General features: G+C 43.1%; 4 protein-coding genes across 6 annotated transcripts; 1 reads left to right on the top strand and 3 right to left on the bottom strand.

Annotated features, from left to right (window-relative positions):
• Window positions 1-436: 436 nt before the first annotated feature.
• Window positions 437-14,451, bottom strand: LOC118389231 (rho GDP-dissociation inhibitor 1-like). The gene is made up of 6 exons (XM_035779086.2): window positions 14,285-14,451; window positions 7,322-7,513; window positions 6,571-6,654; window positions 5,663-5,739; window positions 4,647-4,710; window positions 437-3,318 (listed from the first exon to the last, which is right to left on the bottom strand). Exons 2-6 carry the CDS (start codon window positions 7,509-7,511, stop codon window positions 3,119-3,121), a joined length of 615 nt encoding a protein of 204 aa, XP_035634979.1. The 5' UTR covers window positions 7,512-7,513; window positions 14,285-14,451; the 3' UTR covers window positions 437-3,118.
• Window positions 14,452-15,445: 994 nt separating this feature from the next.
• On the bottom strand, window positions 15,446-18,199 carry LOC118389230 (THO complex subunit 4-like). Its single transcript, XM_035779085.2, has 6 exons — window positions 17,966-18,199; window positions 16,645-16,803; window positions 16,385-16,532; window positions 16,201-16,270; window positions 15,894-16,089; window positions 15,446-15,738 (listed from the first exon to the last, which is right to left on the bottom strand). The coding sequence occupies exons 1-6, from the start codon at window positions 18,197-18,199 to the stop codon at window positions 15,724-15,726; spliced, it is 822 nt and encodes a 273-aa protein (XP_035634978.1). The 3' UTR covers window positions 15,446-15,723.
• On the top strand, window positions 17,609-21,208 carry LOC118389233 (anaphase-promoting complex subunit 11). 3 transcript variants are annotated; one of them, XM_035779090.2, is made up of 4 exons: window positions 17,609-17,863; window positions 18,760-18,854; window positions 19,057-19,176; window positions 20,864-21,208. In XM_035779090.2, the coding sequence occupies exons 3-4, from the start codon at window positions 19,068-19,070 to the stop codon at window positions 21,007-21,009; spliced, it is 255 nt and encodes an 84-aa protein (XP_035634983.1). In that variant the 5' UTR covers window positions 17,609-17,863; window positions 18,760-18,854; window positions 19,057-19,067; the 3' UTR covers window positions 21,010-21,208. The 3 variants fall into 3 exon arrangements, with proteins under 3 accessions (XP_035634983.1, XP_035634982.1, XP_052383624.1); XM_035779089.1 differs by lacking the exon at window positions 17,609-17,863 and adding an exon at window positions 18,323-18,462; XM_052527664.1 differs by lacking the exon at window positions 17,609-17,863 and adding an exon at window positions 18,546-18,566.
• A 134-nt stretch (window positions 21,209-21,342) lies between these two features.
• On the bottom strand, window positions 21,343-25,396 carry LOC118389232 (protein phosphatase 1 regulatory subunit 27-like). Its single transcript, XM_035779088.2, has 3 exons — window positions 24,091-25,396; window positions 23,650-23,800; window positions 21,343-23,148 (listed from the first exon to the last, which is right to left on the bottom strand). Exons 1-3 carry the CDS (start codon window positions 24,320-24,322, stop codon window positions 23,019-23,021), a joined length of 513 nt encoding a protein of 170 aa, XP_035634981.1. The 5' UTR covers window positions 24,323-25,396; the 3' UTR covers window positions 21,343-23,018.
• Between the last annotated feature and the right edge of the window lie 135 nt (window positions 25,397-25,531).

Raw genomic sequence — 25,531 nt, 5'->3', positions numbered from 1 at the left:
CAGACCATTGATTACGTGTATACCAAATTATAGCAATATCAGAGCTTGCAATTTTGGGTTACATGAGCTTAGGTGGCTCACTCCCCCTCCAGCCAGGCATTATTCTGCATTGTTTGAGTTAAGGGTGTGTCACCATATCTTTCAATTTAACCACTTTTGCAATAGGATTATTGTATACAACCATCCATATAAGGGAGAACTTAAGAGACATGGAAAAACATGTTTGTGCTTTGTTATACCTCAGGTCGCGTTCTCTAAAAAATGTAAGCCTGTTTTTGAAGATTGCCAACTAGCCTAAAAAGATCATGTGACTAGTACAAATATTTTGAGAAGTTGTCAAATGTGATTGCTGAATAGATCAATACTGGAAATAATGGTTTCACTTATTTTACCCACAAATCAACTTTGCTACTTTGAAACCCAGAGACACAACAGGCCAAGTTGAGCAACATCTTTATTGTCCAAGAAGAGCAATCACAAATGATCAAATATTTATACAACCCCACCAGCATGCCAGCATCTTCATTGAAACTGTACAATGTGTGAAGGAATGTATGGGAAAGCATAAGATCATTCACAATATCTGAAACACTTTTACATCCATATGCTTAGGGTACAGTACATGTCAATTCCACTTTCTGATCCAAAATCCCTCCCTCTTAACATACTCAAACAGTATCACGCATTTTCTGCTAGCACATCCTACTCTGTGCAAATGCTACAATTTTTCCATCAACGTCTCTTTCCGTCAATATGTCATTGAGCAAAGGCTGGGGCCTGACTGTGGAGGTGTATATCTTAACCCTACCAGCTCCTGTTCCTAATGAGAGCTGAAACACCGTCAATGTCTCCAGCAGCAGACGGTGAGTCATTCTCTACTCCTGTGCTTTCTCTGGTACTTGTCATCTCATTTGACCTCCGACAGCAGGCTCTAAGGGTCGTAACAAAATGTGAGTGAGGGGGAGGAGGGAAATTGGATTTGGGATTGATGTACATTAAGGCAAAACAAAATACAAAATCGTGGTCTTTCTTTTTCACGCGACCAAAGTCGACGATAAGGCCTCATGGCTAAGGAACACAAGTGTGTTAATAATGATGACGTGGCCTGCTGGGGTGGGCAAGGAAAAAACACATAGGTAAATTCTAGGTGGTGTATTCTATTCTCATTCTAACTACCATGTTTACTTGTGTTTAGCGGAGGTTGAGTTTAGACAAAACAGGCCAGGAGCAGCATGTGTGTAAACTTTACAGGGAGAATCACAACTAGCAAAGAGATTAAGATGGTGAATAGTACAATATGCACTTGAGTGAGTCTACCTGATGGCAAGCACCACATGAAATATACAACATACAGCCCAAGTCATGCACCATCTGTTAGTGCATCACCATGATAACTGCGCAAGAGTAGAAAACTGATTATTGGTGAGTTAAACTGATAATTTTGATATTTCGGTATAAGGCAGCACTGAGGCATACGGCCCTTTTTTTCATCCAATGTTATGATATCTTTCACTTCCTTGGCCCTAGCCACTGCCGAGTTCCCAACAACTGGAAGTTCCTGTTTTCGGGGTAAATGGACTTCCGCTTTTGGACATTAACAAGGCGACACGCCTCCTCCACATAAAACATAAAACCAGCAGGCTGCGGACCTCGTAGGGTAAGAGTTGAATACCTCTTATGTAGGAGATCTAGTTTCAGATGTTTTTTTTTACACCTGCTACATTAGGTGACCGTGGCCCAAATCCCCATGTAAAAGGAAAGGGTTAATACATTTAAGGGGGGTGGGAGGAGCTGAAGTAAAGCAGCTCATTATTAATTCACTGTATGTTTAAAAGACATGCTCCAGAACTTTTTTCCCTATATTCACCCCCACTTGGGCAAGCCCCTTAGTAATTCAAGTTTCAGCCAATGAGCTTCAGCCCCTCACCAGTGACGTCTAGCAAGACGCACACACAATAGAGCGAGAGAAATGACGTGGTGCACATATCTGCACATTTGTGACACATGCAATTTTGGGGACTACTTTTGGCTCATGGGCGCTACTTTCAGAACCACTGGCAAAAAATAATACAAAAGTTCAGGAGAATATCTTTAACAAGGCAGGTCTTGGTAAAATATATTTAAAAAACAACTAGCAAGGAGGCAAGCAAAGGAATGCTAAAAGGGTGCAGAACAAGATGGCGGGGAAGGAATGACCATAAAAGCTGATTAATATCAACAGTGACATGAACAAAGCCACAGTATACTAGTATTCATATATATATAAAAAAAGGGCAAAATGAAAAGTTGATTGTACACTTGCTTTTCCATGTGTACTTCTTACTGACAGGAAGACCATTTAGGGAGCAAAGTGGGGTTTAATCTCTTCAAGCAGGACAAACATTGAGGGGTGGGGGGTTGGAGGACAGATCCTGCACAATACAGCGATGAGAGACTTAAAAAGGTCCAATGCAGCCGTTTTTATATATCTATTCATTTCTGGGTAACAATTAAGTACCTTACTGTGATTTTAATTGAAAACTATGGCCAAAAAAACAAAAATAGCTTCTTAGCAAAGAGCAATTTCTCAAGCAAGAATTTGGCTAGGACTGTCTGGGAGTGGCCTCAGTGGGGAAGGGAAAACTAGCTGTTATTGGCAGAGAGGTTTGGAACTATTCTTTATTGGTCTATTAACAAATTTACTGACTGGTGAAGTCACCAGGGGGCCAAAACTCCATCCCACCAAGGCAGTCTTTTCAAACAGCTCCAACACTGAAAGGGCATTATCATAATTTTAACAATATTATTCCAAACGCATAGTGTGGATATATATGTATATACAAAACACGGCAAAATCACATTATTGACTGCACTGGCAGGTTGAGGACAGTGAATCAATTATGGTGGACTTTGTGCAACCAATGAAAGCAGAGGGGGGATGGACGGACAGAGGGGGCCGTTGCTTCTGCTGCTGCTACTAATGCAGACGGATAAATGGGGAGAAACGTGGGAGAGACGAGAGAGGGATGGAAGGGTCGGAATGAAGATTGAAGACATGAGGATGGGATGAAGTAGAAGAAAATAAACTCATGGAGAAATGGGGACATGGTTGTGGGGTTTGGTTTTGAAGGCCTCTTTCTTAGTCTTTCCAGTCTTTCTTGATGTTGAGGTTCCACTCCCAGGAAAGGTGGTCGTGCTTATCGTCGTCTGTGAACTTGGACTTGATGTTGTAGGTACCGCGGGCCAGCATGCCTTTAGGAGCCTCCTCCAGCGGGGTCAGGAAGTCGTACTCATTTGGCCTCGGCCCATAGCTCCCCACCATGTAGTCTGACTTGTCAACTACAGAGACGAGAGAAAAGAAGGGCTGTTTGAATCACCATGGAGGACAAAAAAAATACAGGGTGGTGTTCAGTAGGCACTAAACAGAAAACTGAATGAAACAAGGAGTAACTAGTAACTACTATACTAGCTCTCTGGGAAGAAAGTTAGCAATAAACAAGACTAATGAAAAACATGACTAATGACTGTTTTGCGACAACTTATTGATTTTATTTTGTATTTTTACCCCCCTTTCTCCCCAATTTCGTGAAAACCAATTGGTAGTTACATTCTTGCCCCATCGCTGCAACTCCCCTACAGACTCGGGAGAGGTGAAGTTCGAGAGCCATGCATCCTCCGAAACACGACCCTGCCAAGCCGCACTGCTTCTTGACACAGCACGCTTAACCCGGAAGTCAGCCGCACCAATGTATCGGAGGAAACACTGTCCAGCTGGGGACTTAAAGTCAGCTTGCAGGTGCCCGGCCCACCAGAAGGAGTCGCTAGAGCGCAATGGGATAATGGAATCCCAGTCGGCCAAACCCGTCCCTAACAACACCGGGCCAATTTCGCGCCGCCTCATGGGTCTCCTGGTCACGGCCGGCTGTGACATAGCCTTGGATTGACCCCGGGTCTGTAGTGACGCCTCAAGCACTGCATAGCAGTGCCATAGACCGCTTTATTTTTAATCTGTCGATTTCTCAATAAGCCTCACAAACACGACTCACTAATAAAGCAATTGACACAACAGGCTGTTTTGTGCCTAAACTTGCATCCAGTTTCAAACAAACCTGCCCTTTTCTGCTCAGGAAAAATCTAAACAATCTCTCAATAATATCCCTATTGACAGTGTTGAGTCTGTTTTTCAGCCTTGACTTGTGCATCCGGTTTGAAACAATATCTCAATTTCAGTCCCTGGCCCTTGTGCCGGTTTCTCTTGGCAGATTAAAAAGGGAAGGCAGTGTGTGGGCCGGGGCCGTCTGTCAACGTCATTAAACAATGGTAGTCTCCACAGGCCATAAGTGTTTACAGCTCTTCATTGAACTAATTCATTTAAACTGATTCCCTTATTGTCTAAAGAAAAGGTGTTGATGTGGCATTATGCCACTTATCTCTTCAATTCTTTTACGACCAACATTTGGAAACCATGACAATGTATCACCTAGTACATTCCCATAACAGAGAAGTCTGCAGAAACTGATGGCGGTGGGAAACTTCAACGTTGATGTCAACATTCGCTTGAGTCTAGGCCATAATTTCCCACATTTAGTATGGGAGGAAGGCCTGTGAGGTTGAGATGGAGGTCAGGAGGGAACAAACAAGAGGGATAGGAAGCAGCAAGCACTCACTTCTCACTCCTTTCCTGTGGGTCTGCTGGACATACTTGAGTCCCGAAACAATCTCCTTGTTCACCTGCAGAGAACGAGACATTGTTAGTGGCATGGAAAATCAATCTAGCTCATCGCAAGCGCATCTGACAGAAATAGGCAATTTAAAGACCTATTGAACCATGAAATCTGAAAAATACAATACCTACAGGTAAGCCAAGTTCATTAACAGCACAATCTGAGTGTTTGATTTCTAGTGGGGGAGAAAAGTATAGCCACCGCCTTTTAATGGGGAAAGTGATAGGAGGATACCGGGCCAGTTGAACAACAATGCATTCAACTGAAATGTGTCTTCTGCATTTATTAACTGATGGGGTCTTCATACAAACAGCTTTCATTCAAATAAATTTAACTACATCGATTCTCTTTTGAGAGAATCAATGTAGTTCAATTTAATTGTTTTGTGCAATATCTTACATATTGTACAGGTAACTGCCAAAATAATGGAAACACTTCAGTAAATGAGGGACACAAAGTATATTGAAAGCAGGTGCTTACACACAGGTGTGGCTCCTGGTTTCAATAAGAAATGAACATCCCATCATGCTTCGAGTCTTGCATAAAAATGCTGGGCGGCGATTATTTTGGCTACCTTGGCTATGCCCCTATAGGATGACAATGCCCCCCATCCACAGGCCACGAGTGGTCACTGAATGGTTTGATGAGCATGAAAACAATGTCAACTATTTGCCATGGCTGTCTCAGTCACCAGATCTCAAACCAACTGAACACTTATGGGAGATTCAGGCGCAGCGCTTGAGACAGCGTTTTCCTTCACCATCAACAAAACATAAAATTATGGAATTTCTCATGGAAGATTGGTGTCACATCCCTCCAACAGAGTTCCAGACATTTGTAGAATCTATGCAAAGGTGCATTGAAGCTGTTCTGCCTCGTGGTGGCCCAACGCCCTATAAAGGCACAAATGTAATGTAAATGTAATGTTGGTGCTTCCTATATTTTGGCTGTGCTCTCACTTTGAAGCTGATCTTTATTCTGTACTCCACTCCCTCCTTCAGGATAAAGGACTGCTTCTTAAAGGCCTCCAGATCTCCTGTTAGAAAGACAACGAGGGGAAAAAAACAGTAAGGTTTCTCCAACACACTAACTAACTAGGGCATGCAGCAGGGGACTGCCATCCACAAGGCCCCAGTGTGGAGTGTGAAAGCAGGATGTCTTTAACAGTCATGTAGAGTCCTAGGCAGCTCTGACAACTCAGCGAGGGTCATTATCTCAGCCCAGCGGTGGCACTGCCTCATTAGCACACTTAATCAGGGGTTTTAATACTGCCTTCTAGCTGTGCTGCAGCACTCTCGCTCAACATCTAGCAGTGTAACAAACTGGACTGGGGAAACAGAAGCAATACAGTATTCTCCTCTTTATTCCCCCCATGAGGAATGCGTCGAACCAGTTTTTACCCCAGAATTTGCCATGTGCTGTACATGGAAAGACCATGGGGTAAGGCGTTGAAATGTTCAAAAGACACCCAATTTATTCCTATTCATTCACCGTTTAGTGCATGTTACCGCTGACACGAGTGTCTGTGTTATACTGTTCCTCAGGAACCCTTTTTCTGTGTTAGTTTATGACCGACCAATCATCACTACAAGTACATACGAGTATGATGCACGCATTTTTTGTACTGGCCTGCGTCATTCAGGATGACTCAGGTCATTCTGTTCAGCAGCACAAGGTCTCCTGCTCACCTCAAGAGTCAGGTGACAGCAGCAGGTCTTTTCTTAGAACACGGGCTAACAGATCAGTTTGTCAGCGCCAGTTAGTTACACACTCGGAACCATTTCCCCCATGTTTTGAGACGCTCGTACGATATGATGTGAATTTCTGGGGATTACAGTAAACAAAGTACTACAGCATTATAGCACACCTTGAAGGTCCAGGGTCAGTGGGTTCGGGGCAGTCTCACACATCAGTGTCAACCGTGTCACCTGGACGTTGGGAACGCTGGGATCTGTAACAAGACCAGACAAAGAACATCCATAAGGATCACGTAACTGACCCACAGCAACCTCACACCCTACTTACTTAACCATAGGTTTGCATGATATGTAATGTTTGTAAATGGTTGGTTTCAGACCTTTAAACTTAATAGGTCATTCAGTGTGAAAATACATCACAAACATATTTTATAATCTGACATTTAGCACAAAGACATCACTTAAATGTATTTTTATATAATTCTGCATTTGTGTCTGAATGACAACTGAACTGAATACATCCAATTTTTGATATATGTGAACTTCTGGCCCTTACCTAGGCTTCCATTTAAACATTACAACTTTTAATTGATTGTACAGACCAAGACTTCTTAGAGGCCCTTTTCTTAGAGGCAACATTGAGGAACGAGGACTGCATGTATACTATCAGTAATAACCAGCTGTCCAACGGTCTCACCCAGATGAGAGCTGAAATCATGACAGCTATCCATTATTTGGAAGGGCCCCAACATTAAAGAAGCATTAGTTTATTCTGAGATAAACAGTCTCTGGGCAGTCTCTATAGCCTTTTCCCAGATCTAAGCAGTGTCTTATTGACCCGTAAAGATACTAAGCAGGCGCCAGGCAGACACGCATACAAACACAAGTATTGAGAGAGAAATGACACACACACACACTCACCAGCGACAGCAGCAGCGCCGGATCCTAGCAGAACCTCCTTGTACTTCCGGAGGCTCTCGTCATCCTGGTCCAGCTCCTGGATCTCCTGCAGGGTCTTCTGGGCCGGGGGCTTGTAGTTGACCGTCTCGCCCACATCATTTTCCGCAGCGATGGCTGCGAGCTGCTCTGGAGTCAAATCGTCCTCAGCCATGTCTGTGGCGAGAGAGAGAGGGGAAGAGGAAGAAGAGAGAGAGAGGAGGAATGGTACAACCAATATTGTTGGCAAATAAATAGTTCCGTTAAATCGCTACTCCTCGCATGTGGTTTCTTCTCAGATGTAGTATATTCTACTCAAATAAAAGGATGACAGCATCTCATCAATTACTATGAAATGCTGCTATGACATCACACAAGGCAACAAACAATGAACTAAAATGCAGAAAGGTTCCCTGATCGGAAGAACCAAAAAAAGTGCAGAACTAAAAAAATAAAAAAAAACATTTTTTTAAAATTTAAATAAAGTGTTGATCATTGAGTGAGAATTCTTCTTTTACTACCAATGACTTAATCCTGGGACAAATGTGAAAAATCTGGGCACACTGAAACAGCGTCAGCACTGGTGGGAGACCATCACCATCGAATGAGGTCATGTGTGAAAAGTCGCATGACACGGGCCCCTAACACACACACGATTGAGGTCAGAGGAGCAGGGGCTGTGTTCCTTAGCATTGAGGGAACCACCAGAGGGGTTGTTCTAAATACAGACCAATCAAACACAGTCAGTTTCTCAGAACCATTGGTTTCCAGTAGAGGTCGACCGATTATGATTTTTCAACGCCGATACCGATTATTGGTGGACCAAAACAGCCGATACCGATTATTGGTGGACCAAAACAGCCGATACCGATTGATCGGACAATTTTTTTTATTTTTTATTTCTAATAATGACAATTACAACAATACTGAATTATTTTAACCTAATATAATAGATCAATAAAATCAATTTAGCCTCAAGTAAATAATGAAACATGTTCAATTTGGTTTAAATAATGCAAAAACTAAGTGTTGGAGAAGAAAATAAAAGTGCAATATGTGCTATGTAAGAAAGCTAACGTTTCAGTTCCTTGCCTAGAACATGAGAACATATGAAAGCTGGTGGTTCCTTTTAACATGAGTCTTCAATATTCCCAGGTAAGAAGTTTTAGGTGTAGTTATTATAGGACTATTTCCCTCTATACAATTTGTATTTCACTAACCTTTGACTATTGGATGTTCTTATAGGCACTTTAGTATTGCCAGTGTAACAGTATAGCTTCCGTCCCTCTCCTCCCTAGGCTCGAACCATCAACACAACGACAACAGCCACCATTGAAGCAGCGTTACCCATGCAGAGCAAGCGGAACAACTACTAGAAGGCTCAGAGCGAGTGACGTTTGAAACTCTATTAGCGCACGCTAACTAGCTAGCAATTTCACTTCGGTTACACCAGCCTCATCTCGGGAGTTGGTAGGCTTGAAGTCATAAACAGCGCAATGCTTGACACACAACGAAGAGTTGCTGGCAAAACGCACGAAAGTGCTGTTTGAAATAATGTTTACGCGCCTGCTTCTTCCTACCATCGCTCAGTCAGATACTTATGCTTGCTCAGTCAGATAATATGCAACGCAGGACACGCTTGATAATATCTAGTAATATCATCAACCATGTGTAGTTAACTAGTGATTATGATTAATTGTTTTTTTTATAAGATAAGTGTAATGCAAGCTAGCAACTTACCTTGGCTTTCTGAATTCGCGTAACAGGCAGTCTCCGTGTGGGGCGCAACGAGAGAGAGGCAGGTCGTTATAGCGTTGGACTAGTTAACTGTAAGGTTGCAAGATTGGATCCCCCGAGCTGACAAGGTGAAAATCTGTCGTTCTGCCCCTGAAAGAGGCAGTCAACCCACCGTTCCTAGGCCCTCATTGAAAATAAGAATGTGTTCTTAACTGACTTGCCTAGTTAAATAAAGGTATAATAAATAAATAAAAAACGTCAAATCGGCGCCCAAAAATACAGATTTTCGATTGTTATGAAAACTTGAACTCGTCCCCTAATTAATCGACCATTCTGATTAATCTGTCGACCTCTAGTCTCCAGGGGCCTCTTAGCCTGACTTATCAAAACAAGCTCACACCAATCTACTTACCTGTCATATGTTAAAGAATGAAAGCAAGACGTCACTGTATCAAGTGAGTTCAACTACGCTGACAGATGTGGTCAAAACGATGTTGACATACAGAATTCACATGCTCCTAAAATAGACCACATGTAGGCTACATTCTTTAGATCAATGCAATCAATGAACATGGTCCTTAGATGTTGTTTTTGCCTGTTTGACACAGATCTGTAATGGCCAACTCCTAAGGTGGTTGTAATGACAAAACTTATGTTTGGATCTGGGACAACTTCCAGGCTTAATTTGTGGGGCTTTCCTCAAGTAAAATCTGAATGAAACAGTTCTTGAAATTGCTTCTCAAAACTCAACCTGTCCACCTCTGTCCTTTGAACTCATGCCGACTTCATTAGATGCTAACTAAAAACCATTTGACAGCAAGCCTAATGGCATTCACAACAAACAAGATGGCCAATAAAACACACTCCAGATGAGTCATCGCTATCCAGGGGTTATAATTGGAATGAGAGGCCTCTCCTCAAAATACTCGAGTCACGACAACTGGAGGGGCTCACAAAAGCAGGAAGAGCTGTGTTTATGCCAAGAAGAGTCCAACATTCCCAATAAGGCGTTCTCTCCCACAATAGCCTAATCATGAATCCTCTGTCTGTGTCTGCCACTACTACTGCAAAGCCAGCGCTCGGAATGGAGCTTCAGTTCCATCAACGTCCATGTGTTTTAGGCTAATAAAGTTATTTTCCACTTGATGTTGTTGACCTATCATTCGTTGCTGGGGCTTGGGAGAGTGAAAGTATTTCAATGTTGGCGTTTAGTCTTAAGAGTTAAATGCACACCTGTATCCTTGTTAATCAAAGAGTGTAAGACTTAAAAATCTGACTAGCAGCCTGGTGTGGGACTTTGATTTGGAGGAAAATGGAGCAGAGAGAAAGAATGATGCAGTTCGTTTTGGAGTTTTGTATGGTGTACAGTGCATAGTACAAGTATTAGGAAACTAATCCCTCACTAAAGCCAATCTACAGGGGAACAAAGATAAGGACAAAAAATACACCATAAAACAAAAGAAAAATGGGAAATAAATAAGTAGTGCTGCGTCAGGGTTTCCGGCTTTTGGGAAATACATGTAAAAAAAAAAAAAAAGCCGATGAATACAATTGGCACTGGCCAATTGTCCGGAAGGAGGAAATAAAATCCCATTGCGAAATAATGCTTTTTAGCCTATTCATTGATGGAAATACCATATCGGTCAAAAAGTTAATTTACCATATCGGTCAAAAAGTTAATTTACATTTTATGTTAAAATGAATTACCATAACCTAAACGAGATTTGTGTCTTACTGAGTACCGTGGGTGGACGCCCTAATTAGGTTATGCACCCGATGCATATGGGTCCAGTAAATCAAAATACATTTTCCTAACGGAAACCGTGTGCTGAATTTAGAGTTGTTTCTAATGTGTTTATGTGAGCTGGCCTCAAGAGTTTCACAGAAGCCCACCCTCCGTGTGACAGCGTCGTAGTTCCACCATTGACCTAATGCCAGTACTTAACCACCGCCCATATACAAGAGCCAAACAACAAGCTGTTAGAAGAGGCTAAAGGCCCGGTATGACGGCCGAGTCTGCAAGTATGATTTAGGCCTAATATGAAAGGCGGATCATCTCATCTTGACGACAACTTGGAACCTTGACGGCAAACACTCCAACTAATTGGACGAATGCATTCTACTTTTGTATTTGAAAAAAAGCCCTTCCATGCATCTATATTAACGATCTGTTTGATGTTAGATTACTGTCAGAGTTTGTAACATGAAAACTGTAGCCTATTTCACAAAGGGCTAGTTTGCCTTGGAAACAACTGCTCAAAAAACATCTCTCATTGGGCTAGGGGCAATAAAAGGCACCTAAAATGTGCTGTGTTGTCACAACACAGATGTCTCAAGTTGAGGGAGCGTGCAATTGGCATGCTGACTGCAGGAATGTCCAACAGAGCAGTTGCCAGATAAGAGATATAGACATTCAATTATCATAAGCCGCCCCCAACGTTGTTTGGCAGTACGTCCAACCGGCCTCACAAACGCAGACCACGTGTAACCACACCAGCCCAGGACGTCCACATCCGGCTTCTTCGGCTTCTTCGCCTGCGGGATGGTCCGAGACGAGCCACCCGGACAGCTAATTAAACTGTGGGTTTGCACAAGTGAAGAATGTCTGCATTAACTGTCAGAAACCGTCTCAGGGAAGCTCATCTGCGTGCTCGTCGTCCTCACCAGGGTCTTGACCGGACTGCAATACGACGTCGTGACTGGCTTTAGTGGGAAAACACTCAACTTCTCTAGCATGCCAGTGGCCATCGAAGTGTGCTCTTCAAGGATGAATCCCGGTTTCAATTGTACCAGGCAGATGGCGTTGTGTGGGCGAGCAGTTTGCTGATGTAAATGTTGTGAACAGAGTGCCCCATGGTGGGCAGGCATAAGCCACGGACAAAGAACATAATTGCATTTTATCAATGGCAATTTGAATGCACAGAAATACCGTGATGAGATCCTGAGGTCCATTGTCATTGCCATTCATATTTACCAGACATGCCTGTATATTTACCAGACATGTCACCCATTGAGCATGTTTGGGATGCTCTGGATCTGCATTTACAACAGCGTGTCCAGCTCCTGCCAATAACCAGCAACTTCACACAGCCATTGAAGAGGAGCGGGACAACATTCCACAGGCAACAATCAACAGTCTGATCAACTCTAAGTGAAGGAGATGTGTCGAACTGCATGAAGCAAATTGTGGTCACACCAGATACTTACTGCCAATAAAAAGAAAAGATTAAGATGGGCAAAAGAACACAGACACTGGACAGAGAAACTCCGTCTAGAAGGCCAGCATCCCGGAGTCGCCTCTTCACTGTTGACGTTGAGACTGGTGTTTTTTGCGGGTACTATTTGATGTAGCTGCCAGTTGAGGACTTGTGACATTAATGTACTGGACATTAATGTACTGGTCCTCTTTCTCAGTTGTGCACCGGGGCCTCCCACCCCCTTTTCTATTCTGGTTAGATACAGTTTGCGCTGTTCTGTGAAGAGAGTAGTACACAGCATCTTCTTGGCAATAGCCTTCATTTCTCAGAACAAGAATAGACTGACGAGTTTCAGAAGAAAGTTATTTGTTTCTGGCTATTTTGAGCCTGTAATCGAACCCACAAATGCTGATGCTCCAGATACTCAACTAGTCTAAAGGCCAGTTTTATTGCTTTCTTAAATCGGGACAACAGTTTTCAGCTGTGCTAATATAATTGCAATAAGGTTTTCTAATGATCAATTAGCCTTTTAAAATGATAACCTTGGATTAGCTAGCACACCGTGCCATTGGAACATAGGAGTGATGGTTGCTGATAATGGGACTGTATGCCTATGTAGATATTTCATTAAAATTCTGCCGTTTCCAGCTACAATAGTCATTTCCAACATTACAATGTCTACATTGTATTTCTGATCAGTTTGATGCTATTTTAATGGACAAAAAAATATATATTTAAAAAACAAGGACATTTCTAAGTGACCGCAAACTGTTGAACAGTAGTGTAACAAGGGATTGTTTATTCATTGACAAATAATGAGAATTTAAAGCAATTTCCAAGTAAATGCTAACTTTATGGATGCTCTATTTAATGAGCCGTGATGTTCCACCGTAAAGGGCTCAATCAATGTTATCCTGGCTTCCAGTCTGAAGGGTCCACAACACCCCGCCCAGTCTAAGATGAAGATGTCAAATCTTTCTAGCAGACAGAATGTGGTACTTAAAATTCAGGTTGACAGAAGAAACTCAAATCTAACTACACTAATGAATTTCCTTTCTCAAATTGATTATAATTTAAATAATGACTAATAATTCATTCAAACTTGCGAACAAAATGTATTGTACTCTGCATAGGTGCAGAACAGTCTCATTCCCCTGTGCAATCACTGACAATACTCTACACAGCCACCAGCTGTAAAATTATAATTTGTGCTGCAATGAAACTGGGTATGCAGTGTGCACTACAGATCAATATAGTACGTAAATACAATTGTTATCTTATCAACATCACGTTATGCACCTGTGTTACTTCCTGGAAGATAAACAGCTAACAAAGAAATCTCATTTCCATTCTTTTGTTGTCTGTAGGTGGCTAAATAGCTTGAGCTTTAGCGTTAGCTTGCTGCAAAGAAAGACTGGCCGGTTACTGTAGTTACTGACAGGGACAGGTGCCGACTTGGGAGAATCCCAACGAATAGCTAAATAATAAGATAAACATGTGTTAAACTATCTAAGAACAAAGGTTGCCTAATCGTCGAATTTAGCACTGTTTCAGGCGACAACGTAACCAAACGTCAAAGACAGCCAGCGAGCTAATGTGTTAACTGGCTAACTAGTCTCTGACCGGTTAGACACTGCCGCAAGTCATCAAGCTGCACGAGGATTGCTAGCTGGCTAATTAGCAACATGGGTGTTGGACTCCCTAGCTACCTGCCACCCAATTAAACAAAACTATGCTTGTACATATGTTGCTCTGCTGCAGTGGAACTTAACAGTAGACCAACGTTTATTTCACGTTTCCCTGGCGACAAATGGGCACTGCTGCAGCCAGGGTGTGAAGTATGTAGATACGTTGGCAGGCTAACGTTACCGTGGTTGACATGCTAGCACAACTCAGCAAATTGCTAGCAAAGTTGGGAGGAAATGACACCAGATACAAAGTAAGTCTAAAACATAATGAACAGTCATATGCTTGATTGGTAACTATTGTATAGGTTGTGAAAGCATGTCTTTACCGTTTTCCTGCTGTTTTTCCCCCCAGGCGCTTGAAGAATAAGTGCTTCTGTCGCTATTCTCTGTGCAAGTATGGCGAACAAGGAACGGCGCCGCCCCATACAACTCGTTTCCGGGAACTATGCCGCTGCGCGCACGCTCAATGCTGGTGCCGCGCGCACTGAATTGATTTTAGGTGGGGCTTGTTTGAAGTCTTGAACAAGTAGTGCCAGTGTATCATTTTAATAGTTAAAATAATATATATTTTATTAGGTCCCCATCCTTCGTTGCTAACAGAAGACTAATCAACTGGTCCGTCTAGTTCTTTGACCATTTCAAATAATCAAACAAGTGAGTGATGTTAGTTTGAAAATTAATATAATACCTTACATTTTAGTAACTACAATAGTATGAAAAGTTATTACACATTGTGTTTGACAATCTCACAAGTGTTGAGCATGTTATAAATGGCTTTAGCTTTTTTTTTTTACAAGCATTTGATATTTGTAAGTCGCTCTGGATAAGAGCGTCTGCTAAATGACTTAAATGTAAATGTAATAGCAGTAGTGAACTACCATTGGAAATTCAATAATTTCCACACATTTTACACAATACCCCTTGAGGTCAAAAAGCCAATTAATGCGCCGAGGTGAATGTGGTCTGATGCACCATGTGGATGGTGTGACATAATTGGAGACTCTAGAGGCACGCGGAGGCCAAATTGATCTCCACATCACCATCCGCCTCAAATTTAGTAAAAATGCTGAGGGCTCCATACAACTCCTATTTGACACCAGATACAAAGTAAGTCTAAAACATAATGAACCGTCATATGCTTGATTGGTAACTATTGTATAGGTTGTGAAAGCATGTCATGAAAAAAAAAAAAAAAAAAAACCTCACTTCACAAGAGGTCTGCGCCACAAAGCACAAGTAGTATGAATGCCCCAACTTCTGGAGGCTGTATCACCATAAATGATGCACGGCCAATGCAGACGTCATATTGACCATAGGCTTTTAGGACCGGTTTCCTGGACACAGATAAAGCATAGTCCAGGACGAACATAAGCTCCTGGGAGAATATACACCAAAATAGTTTGAGCCCATGACTAAGCGTAATGTGTGGGAAACCAGCCCATATAGTGTTGTACAGACCTTCATCAAGAGGCAGATGCACTGGAACATTTTGTTTTGTAGGTTTATTACAACTATGCACAAGGAGAAGGGGAGGCAAAGGGCAAAAAAAAAACCTCCCCCTCAAACCTACAATTGTCCCAAAACGGTACAAAAAGTGTTCATAATATTAAAAAGGGAGTAAAGCAAGATCCAGCCACACATTAAAATGATGCCAAATAACAGTAAGTGTAAAAGATCTGGTCCAATTCAGGTCCAAGTCCACAATATCAAGCTTCAGATCCGACAGGATGAAGATGAGGGATTCAAATGAGTGCTTCTGGGAATTCTAACTGGTCTCCATCTGCAATAAAAAGCAGGTGAAAATTAGGACTGTATTCCAGCTACAAAGCTCAAGCCACTTACATTGAAGAATTTATATTTCTATACTTTCCTGTCAATGTAAATAAGAATTTGTTCTTAACTGACTTGCCTAGTTAAATAAATAAAAATACATACCTTAGCATTGTAAGCATCCAACTGGGCATCCAGCTCTTCAGCAGACAACTGCTGCGGTTTGCCTCCACCACCACGTCCACCTCTACCCCTCCCCCTGGAGCCTCTGCCGGCCCGCCTGTCTCCACCTCCTCGTCTGTCTGAGAAATTGGGGCGTCCAATTCTGTCTCTGTTGAATCCACCACTGCCTCCGTTTGAACTGCAAACAGATTCAAAGACAATCAATGAGCTACAACTGGGATTAACTAGATTTAAATATATATCACATATCATACATGACAAAATAAAGAAAGCTTATAGAATCACATACCTCTGTGATGGTCGTCTCTGGTTATCGTCTCGAATTTGTGACGTGACGTGCTGAATGCTCATGGCGCGGCCTGTGAGCAAAAGGAAAACAAGATTAGGCATCTTTGTTCAGAAGTCAATTACTACATTTCATGACGAACAAGCTTCAAAATAATAGCAATCAAATCATTCAAATTAAAGCTGACCGTCGAGTGGTACATTGTTGTACTGTTTCATGGCTTTGAGTGCATCAGCCCTCCTCTCAAAGTGGACGTCAGCGGTTCCCTGGCTGCGGCCAGACCGGTCATAGTGCACAGCCGCTTTCTTCAACGTACCAAATTCCGCAAACAACTCCTGGAAAAAACATAAACGCATTAAGAAACATGACCGGTACAATTCATGTATAACGTCAAAACAGTTTGGCGAAAAGGCAGACATCTTTGTAGCAATTGACTGTAGAAATTACCTGGATATCAGCGTCAGAGACACCGAAGTCAAGGTTTGAGACAAGGAGCTTGCCACCAGTCTCCACACCGCCACCTCCTGCTCCCCCACCACCGCCAGCATTACTGCCGAAGCCACCTTCGAACATGTCGTGTTGCCATTTGTCCGGCAGCTCTCTGGGCTGTAAAGGTACAATGAGAAAAATGCAGCTGCTGACTTCTGGTTCCCCTGCTCCTGCTGATCAGACTGAGCACATTTGAGTCAGTTGCTTAGGCAGGCAGGGGAATCTTGCTTCATTACTACCATTAGACACATTGGTCTATGGTGGAGTCATGGTCAGTGTAACAGCACATATGATTTAATAAAGACAATTATATTAATATAGGAAAGCACCAAAACTAAGCTAGTAGGACAGATGGCAGGACTTCCAACTCAAAATGGCTCCTGTGGTTTGAAGAATGTGTAGGTAAATAGAATGGCAGTGCAGGGGGAAAAAAACTGACTTGAGCTCGATGGCAAGGACAGCATCCAGATTCTGCTTCAACTCCAAGTGTAGAAAAAGTCCATCCAAAGAAAAATCCTTAATTCAAAAGTTGTGAAAGTCATTTCCCTTAACCGACCATGGACAGTTCAATAAAGTTATTTGGGGTGCTTTGCAGTCTGGATCAAAATATGAAACAAAGAAATAAAAAAATAAAAAGACAGTTGACTGAACATCCATTTTGAGTGTCGCCATTTTGTTAGCTTCGTTGCATAAAAAGTCCAATTTTTGATAGACTAATCTGGAACTTAATTTCGGGCCAACGATGCGCCAGTCGACAAATTATTAAGAATTTGTTGACTACTAAAAAAAAAAAACACGAGGTTCATGTTTTACAGACCAAATGTGAATATCTGGAACAGCTCACATTCACACTACACAAACAAGTGTTAACTGGCTAGTTTATGAATGCGGATCAGCTCCGTTTTGAAGCGGCCCACGAGGGTGAACATGTTAGCTAGCTAGTTAACGTTCACTCCCAGAAACGTGGGACATGACCAGTAAAATGCAATAGTGCTGGCTAGTAACTGTTTGACCTGAAGCGGGGAAATTCAATGTAGACCATGGGTCCACAAACACGACGTTGTACGCCATTAAAGGAATACACGTTTCCGAACAGTGGTTTCTTCTTCGAGTTGTGCCCTATAGCGCACTTCCCGTTGATAAATCCACATCCATCAGCAACTTTGTGAACTACCTGGTACGTGTCGCAGCACATTTAACAAGATCAGCTAAACTATTTAACATTCGTCGTCGTCGCCTCTGCCATTCCTCCTTTTTCTGTGATCCTCCGTGTTCCTACCCTGCTGTATGGCGTGGGTCTGCTGTCGCTTCTGTCTCCACTGAAGTTCTGACGACTCCTCATGGGCCCGGATCCGCCGGTCCGGCCTCCAGAGGCAGCTCCACCGGGTCGGCCTCCACTCCCACCTCGACCCGATGATCCTCGGCTGCGGCCTCCTCGATTTCCGCGGCCACCTCCGCCTTTCTTACTTTGTTGAATAATGTCATCCAAAGACATATCCATCTTATCAGCCATAGTGGCACTTGACGAATTAAAGATCAACAAATAAATGGAAAATTTACTTTAAGAATGACGCTTTTGGTAGCAAAATCTAGCCGCTTTCCTCGGTGCTGATCAATGGTGAATAGCTTGAGTGACGTGAGTGGGCTTAAAAATAATTGTAGTAAGTGACGTGAGTGTATTCTTACAACCATTTCCGTTGGATTTTGCGCTTCTTTCACCACCAACGTCCTCTCTGCTGCTGTCTCGTGCCTCTATCCAGCATTGCAATCACAAAGGTACGGTTGCAAATAAACCAAAGAAAAATACGAGACAGGCTCCCGAGTGGCGCAGCGGTCTAAGGAACTGCACCTCAGTGCTCGAGGCGTCACTACATACCCTGGTTCGATTCCAGGCTGTATCACAACCGGCCGTGATTGGGAGTCCCATAGGGCGGCGCAAACTTAGCCCAGCGTCGTCCGGTTTAGGCTGTCATTGTACATAAGAATTTGTTCAATTAACAAATAAACACCTCTCTGGATGAGACATGTCAAATATTGTATCTCTTTTGAAATACCTATTTCTATCCTCCACAGGCATGGGTGGCGATATTTTCCCCGATTCGAGTATGTGACGTTAAATGTGTCGGACCTCTCAGGAAATGTTTTGTGTCTTCATTTTAAAATCCAAGGTAGGATTTTAGAATTGCAATACATTTGCCATGTTACTTACTAGCTACTTATTACGAATGTCAACAGCGAAGTAACATCATGTGGTGCACCAGCTTTCTAGACGAGCAAAGATTACGTTAACTACTGTGCATTGCTAGCTAGCTACTAATCTATCGTTAGTAGTTAGACACCTTGAACATTCATACAACGTGTGCCTATCAGGTACACGGGAGATGAAGGTTAAAATCAAGCAGTGGAACGGCGTGGCATCCTGGCTGTGGATGGCCAATGATGAGAACTGTGGTATCTGCAGAATGTCTTTTAATGGCTGTTGCCCAGATTGTGAGTTTATATATAAAGCTGCTTACTAACTACTGAGTTATTCGACATGTCTCATCACCATTTGACCAACTCCCTGAAAAGAATGTATGCACAAACGCAATATGATTCTTAGCGCATGTACATTCGTGAAGTTTCCAGACCCATTGACTTTTTCCATATTTTGGTCAATTACAGCCTTATTCTAAAATGGGTAAAAACATGTCAAAAAAGACCCTCAGCAATCTACACACAATACCCCATAATGACAAAGTGAAAACTGGTATAAAAAAAAACGAATGCCTTATAAGTATTCAGACCCTTTGCTATGAGACTCGAAATTTAGCTCAGGTGTCCACCTGTGCTAAATTCAATTGATTGGACATGATTTGGAAAGGCACACGCCTATCCATATAAGGTCCCACAGTTGACAGTGTATGTCAGAGCAAAAACCAAGCCATGAGGTGGAAGGAATTGTCCGTATAGCTCCGAGACAGGATTGTGTCGAGGCACAGATCTGGGGAAGGGTACCAAAAAATGTCTGCAGCATTGAACATCCCCAACAACACAGTGGACTCCATCATTCTTGAATGGAGAAAGTTTGGAACCACCAAGACTCTTCATAGAGCTGGCCGCCCGGCCAAACTGAGCAATCAGGGGAGAGGGGCCTTGGTCAGGGAGGTGACCAAGGCAGGGGAAAAAAGCATTCAGTCAGGGACAGTTCTGTGGAGACTGGACAACCATTTCTGCAGCATTCCACCAATCAGGCCTTTATGGTAGTGGCCAGACTGGAGCCACTCCTCAGTAAAAGGCACAGCACGCTTGGAGTTTGCCAAAAGGCACCAAAAGGACTCTGACTGTGGGAAACCAGATTCTCTGGTCAGATGAAACAAAGATTGAGCTCTTTAGCCTGAATGCCAAGCGCCACGTCTGGAGGAAACCTGGCACCATCCATACTGTAAAGCATGGTGGTGGCAGCATCATGCGGTGGGGATGTTTTTCAGCGGCAGGGACTGGGAGACTAGTCAGGATTGAGGCAAATATGAACGTAGCACAGTACAGAGAGATCCTTGATGAAAACCTGCTCCAGAGCGCTCAGGACCTCAGACCGGGGTGAAGGTTCACCTTCCAACAGGACGACACAGGAGTGGGACAAATCTCTGAGTGTCCTTGAGTGGCCCAGCCAGAACCCCGGATTTGAACATCTCTGGAGAGACCTGAAAATAGCTGTGCAGCAATGCTCCCCATCCAACCTGACAGAGTTTGAGACGATCTGCAGAGAAGAATGGAGAAACTCCCCAAATACAGGTGTGCCAAGCTTGTAGCATCAAACCCAAGAAGACTCGGGGCTGTAATCGCCGTCAAAGGTGCTTCAACAAAGTACTGAGTAAAGGGTCTGAATACTTATGTCAATGTGATATTTCCGTTTAAATTTTTTAAATAAATTAGCAAAAATGCATAACCTGTTTTTGCTTTGTCACTATGGGGTTTTGTGTGTAGATTTTAGAATGAGACTAATGTAACAAAATGTGGAAAAAGTCAAGGGGTCTGAATACTTTCCGAATGCACTGTATGTCTATCGATGCCTTCATATCTTAACGGTTATGCATAAATTGTCCTTTGATAATCATGACGTGTTCAACATTGTGACAGCGTGGACACTTATCCTCCATTGAGGGGAGACCTTTCAGCAACAATGTCTACTTTCCAGGTAAGGTTCCTGGAGATGACTGCCCATTGGTCTGGGGCCAGTGCTCCCACTGCTTCCACATGCACTGCATCCTCAAATGGCTCAACTCCCAGCAGGTCCAGCAGCAGTGCCCCATGTGTCGCCAGGAGTGGAAGTTCAAAGAATGAGCTCATCCGGAGGAGAACGTCACTTGAATGCCTTTCAAAGACTGAGACTGATGCGTCACAGAGGATTGTAGGGTTTCGGAATACATATGCTTCTGTTTTTTGTTGTACATTTCCAGATACTTTGTTTTTCTCTGAGGCTGTCAAAGTTTGTTTTCTGTGGAGGGGTGTGTGAATAAATGTGATTAGGATTTAAGCTTGAGCTGCTACCGATTTACATTTCATATAGTGGTTTTCTCAAACTCAGGATTTACATTGAATGAGAGTAACTCTCCTCTTTAACAAGCTAACCAATGATTCATCAATGCAAATTCATTGAATTGGTATCAATAACCCCTGAGATTTACAGAGTTGACAAAACATTAGGAACACCTGCTCCTTCCATGAGACTGACCAGGTGAAAGCTATGATCCCTCACCGATGTCACTAGTTAAATCCACTTCAATCAGTGTAGATGAAGGGGAGGAGAACAGGTTAAAGGATGTCTAAGCGTGTCAAGAACTGCAATGCTGCTGAGTTTCACGCTCAGTAGTTTCGTGTGTATCAAGAATGGTCCACCTCCCATAGGACATCCAGCCAACCTGACAACTGTGGGAATCATCGGAGTAAATGTAGGCCAGCATCCCTGTGGAGTCCATGCCTGACAAATCTAAGCATTTGAGGGCAAAAGAGGGTGCAACTCATTATTAGTAAGGTGTTCCTAATGTTTTGACAGTCAGGACCACACAGAACAAACAAAAAATGGAGCCCCACCCAAAGTACATAGTACTCAACAGTATCAGCTTCATACAGCCCACTAATATGTTAGGGGTTTGATGCTAGACGTGGTGTACGGGGAAACTTCCACTCTTAATACTGATGGGTATTTTCTTGTGGCTAAAGCACAACCCTGACTTGGCTTTAGATTTCCTCAGCCACCCTTTCCCAAACTCTTGTCTCTCTTAATCCATCAGAAACCAGCACCTCAGCCAATACTGTACAGAGGCATGGATAATCACCTTCCTGCAGAGAGCTGGTTCAATTAACAAGCATTATGTTGATCCCCGGCCAGAGCCACCTTACTGGGAACTGTACCTTGCTTCAATGTTGGTAATGCTTCTCAGTCCACCAAGGTTAATTGGAACCAAGATTGGTTACTGTAGTTTGAAATTATAGTAAAAATAATATTTTATTTCCCTTCAAAACAGTTTTGTCAAGTTGATGAAGACCAAATAGATCACCACTAAGTTGTTTTTGTATGAAACAATTTTAATGAAATGTATAAAAAGGCCATTTACAAAGCGGTGTAACCACAATTGATTGCACACAGTTTGTTACAAATGATTATAAAAGCAATTGTAAACACACAATTAGCCATTCCAGTGGTTGTTGGAAAAAGTATAGAATAAAAACAAAAGTATAGAGGTAAAGTGTTAGACTAACAACATTCATGTGGTACATTTTAGAGTACATACAGTATGCAGGGTCTTTGGTTCAAATTGAAAAGCTGTAGGGTGTAAATGACAAATCTTGAACTATAAATGTTGTCAGTAGGTAGAGTTGACCTATCACATTGGTTTACTGCAGAGTGGCCCTACGAGTCAGAGGACAACCACAGATCCATGTTTCACAACTTCCAAAAAAGCTTTCACACATCAACTATAAAGTCATTATAAAAGCTCATTACCATACTGTTATCTAATTCATTCCAGTGCTGTTCACCCTCTATTAAAAAAAGGTACAAAAGCTCAAACTTCTGCACCTGCAAACAGCATTACAAAGCGATGCCTGCTGAGATTGCCTGAAGGAGCCCCTTTCCAGCAACAGTTCAGTTCACTCAAAGGCAACCATCTACTGTTGGCTGGCAGCCTTCCTCCCACCAGACCAGATATGTCTCCAGGACGTCTACAATGAGGGCGCAGAATGACGTTCTGCTGATCTGCCCATTTCATTCCATTGTGGAGGGTCAACCGGGAGGCCTGGGCGAGGAAGGTGACTGAAGTTTCAGTGACGTTTTAAGGTTAGAGGAGAGCTCAGTCGTCCTCCACCCCAAGCAGCCCCTGCAGCTCACGAACCCCGGTGCACTCTGGGTCGATGAGATCGGCGGGTGTCTCCCCACACCCGTTCTCCGCCTGAGGGTCTGCGCCAATAGAAAGCAGGTACCTAGTGGGAGAAGCAGGGGGGAAAAGCATTCAGTCAAAGAAAGTATCCAAATGGTATGTGCCGCACAGAGATAGTGAACCGTGAGATTCTTCAGGAGGGTTAGAGGAATATGGCGGCTCCTCAGTGTAGCTTACTGCTATTGGCGTTATGAGTGCTACTCAAAATTCAGCCAAAGCGTGTTTTGGTTAGTCTTCCTTGCAAGCACTTGACACTGTAAACCGGCAGTGTGAACTGCAGCCTGGTGACATTCAACATCTGAATCTTCCCCTATCCTGAAGTGCATTGAATTCCTGAACTTCAGGGATGCTGCATTGACATGGTATGGACAGCAGCATAAATACGAGTTAGTCAGAGCAGTCAAGGCTTCAAGTTGATGTTAACAGTACATCGGCTCAAGTCCCACTTGTGCGAGAGACCACTGACCTATCTTAATGTGTGTGGATAAAAAACTAAAAGCTAGTGACTGTAGATGTTGTGGGTATGCTAAGTGCGTTGACTCACTTGGCAATGTCAGGGAATCCGTCACTGCAGGCCATGTGGAGAGGTGTCCAGCCCTCCTCATCTCTCTGGTGGACGTCTGCTCCGTGCTTCACCAGCAGCTTCACACACTCCAGGTTCCCAGAGAGGACAGCCTCATGGATCGCTGCCATACCTGCAGAGCAGTCGATAGGAATGGATGGCAAATAGCATCTGTACAGGTTCATTTTAGGGACATTGAAGGGAACACTCAATGATCAGTTTATACTGAGGTATTATTCCATTACTGCACGTGCCACAGAGACAAGTCATTGCATCAATACCAGAGGGATTATAAATTATCAAGTTTTTGGAACTGTTAAGCCCAGTTGAAATCTAACCAGAGTCTGAAGACACTTCTGATGCTTCAAAGTCTTGAATGGATTAAAATGGTTTTCATGTTGTTCTGATTTCATGGTGACTCACCAGAGTGGTAGATGGTTTCCAAGCTGACCCTCCTCTTTCTGATGAAGAGTCCGATCCTGTCCAGCTCGCCCTGCCGGACGTAGTCCTGGAACACAATGTCGTTGGGGAAGTGGACGCTGCGGACTGGTTTGATCTGTGGAGAAGAGTGGGCGCAAGAGGAGCTGCTGGACTCCTTGGGGCCATAAGCCTGGATGCCCATGGACTGGCAGACTGGGTCCTGGTAGTACTTCATCCTTATAAAAGTTCAGTCTTGCTCAAAGAAGAATCTGTTGAAAATCAAGCCTTTTTCAATGGTAAAATTATAAAGCAAAAGGCAGTGAAATTATTGAATTAAGATATGTCCTTCAAAAAAGGCCTTTCCTCTGGTCAACGGCTCTCGTGGTGCAGTGAGTGTCCTATATGTTTCAGACAGCGGGGCAAGTCCTGTTCTGAAACACAGGGCCTGCGTATAGACCTCTATATACTCTCTGCAGGGCTATTTTTGGTTCAGTCACCTGACAGGTCAAGTTCTAGAATTGGATGAGTGACCCTAAGAGGCGGGACCCTCCTACCATCCTGTCACAAGCACTGGACGCAACTCATAATGCCAGCCATGACTGTAGCAGTAACCACAGCTTCTGTTTTCACCCACAGCCTATTAGACCCCCCCACACTTTTGAACTTAACCCCTCCAGCTCCCAGATGCTCACCATTCAAGATGCATGACAGCCACTGGTCACGCACCACTGAAGGGGGAGAACCTTCTCGTAAACAGGACATGGAATGGGGGGGGGGGGTCAAGTGTAATGACTGGGCTGTTGAAAATAGCAATGTTGATAAAGCGTTTCAATTAGACTTCAAATTAATCTGTCAGTCATATCCTATGCATACCTTTAACGTTACAGAAGTATAAATCAGTCAATATCGCTTTAGTTTGGTTGTCGTGGGAAATTTACTGCAAGAGACTAATCCAGTAAGCATGACTTAAAAATTGGCACTTTCTTCATTGAATCATAGTTCCAGACAGGAGTACTGACTGTCCATGTGTTATAACCATTAGAAGCATTGTGCCCTAGTTACAGCCCATTTCAAATACATTTTTATTGGTTACATACGTTATTGCGGGTGTAGCGAAATACATGTGGGAGCTAGAAGCACCGCTGCCCTGTCTGTCAGTACCATTTACTGGCATACGTACCATTTACTGGCATACGTACCATTTACTGGCATACGTACCATTTACTGGCATACGTACCATTTACTGGCATACGTACCATTTACTGGCATACGTACCATTTACTGGCATACGTACCATTTACTGGCATACGTACTATTTACTGGCATACGTACTATTTACTGGCATACGTATGTTATCATGGTAGGCAATCCAGTTGATAGTCTCCCTTTAAAACTCCACAGTATTGCTATATTGAAACAATGTGCTAAAAAGTGAAAGAAAAAA

The sequence above is a fragment of the Oncorhynchus keta genome, chromosome 10, assembly GCF_023373465.1.
Source record: "Oncorhynchus keta strain PuntledgeMale-10-30-2019 chromosome 10, Oket_V2, whole genome shotgun sequence".
NCBI lineage: Eukaryota > Metazoa > Chordata > Actinopteri > Salmoniformes > Salmonidae > Oncorhynchus > Oncorhynchus keta.
The sequence above is the reverse complement of the archived record's forward strand: the minus strand, read 5'-3'. Positions and strand labels throughout refer to the sequence as shown.

What these genes read in the sequence shown, in the direction of transcription:
- LOC118389231 (XM_035779086.2), bottom strand. Translation starts at nt 7,511, where the DNA reads ATGGCTGAGGACGATTTGACTCCAGAGCAGCTCGCAGCCATCGCTGCG. An exon ending in GAATAAAGATCAGCTTCAAA is followed by an intron (nt 4,711 to 5,662) that starts GTGAGAGCACAG and finishes CGTTCTCTGCAG; the next exon opens with GTGAACAAGGAGATTGTTTC. An exon ending in CCACAGGAAAGGAGTGAGAA is followed by an intron (nt 3,319 to 4,646) that starts GTGAGTGCTTGC and finishes TCGTCTCTGTAG; the next exon opens with TTGACAAGTCAGACTACATG.
- LOC118389230 (XM_035779085.2), bottom strand. Translation starts at nt 18,199, where the DNA reads ATGGCTGATAAGATGGATATGTCTTTGGATGACATTATTCAACAAAGT. An exon ending in GACCCACGCCATACAGCAGG is followed by an intron (nt 16,804 to 17,965) that starts GTAGGAACACGG and finishes GTACCTTTACAG; the next exon opens with CCCAGAGAGCTGCCGGACAA. An exon ending in CAGAGACGACCATCACAGAG is followed by an intron (nt 16,090 to 16,200) that starts GTATGTGATTCT and finishes ATCTGTTTGCAG; the next exon opens with TTCAAACGGAGGCAGTGGTG.
- LOC118389233 (XM_035779090.2), top strand. Translation starts at nt 19,068, where the DNA reads ATGAAGGTTAAAATCAAGCAGTGGAACGGCGTGGCATCCTGGCTGTGG. An exon ending in TAATGGCTGTTGCCCAGATT is followed by an intron (nt 19,177 to 20,863) that starts GTGAGTTTATAT and finishes TCTACTTTCCAG; the next exon opens with GTAAGGTTCCTGGAGATGAC.
- LOC118389232 (XM_035779088.2), bottom strand. Translation starts at nt 24,322, where the DNA reads ATGAAGTACTACCAGGACCCAGTCTGCCAGTCCATGGGCATCCAGGCT. An exon ending in GGAAACCATCTACCACTCTG is followed by an intron (nt 23,801 to 24,090) that starts GTGAGTCACCAT and finishes ACTGCTCTGCAG; the next exon opens with GTATGGCAGCGATCCATGAG. An exon ending in GGATTCCCTGACATTGCCAA is followed by an intron (nt 23,149 to 23,649) that starts GTGAGTCAACGC and finishes TTCTCCCACTAG; the next exon opens with GTACCTGCTTTCTATTGGCG.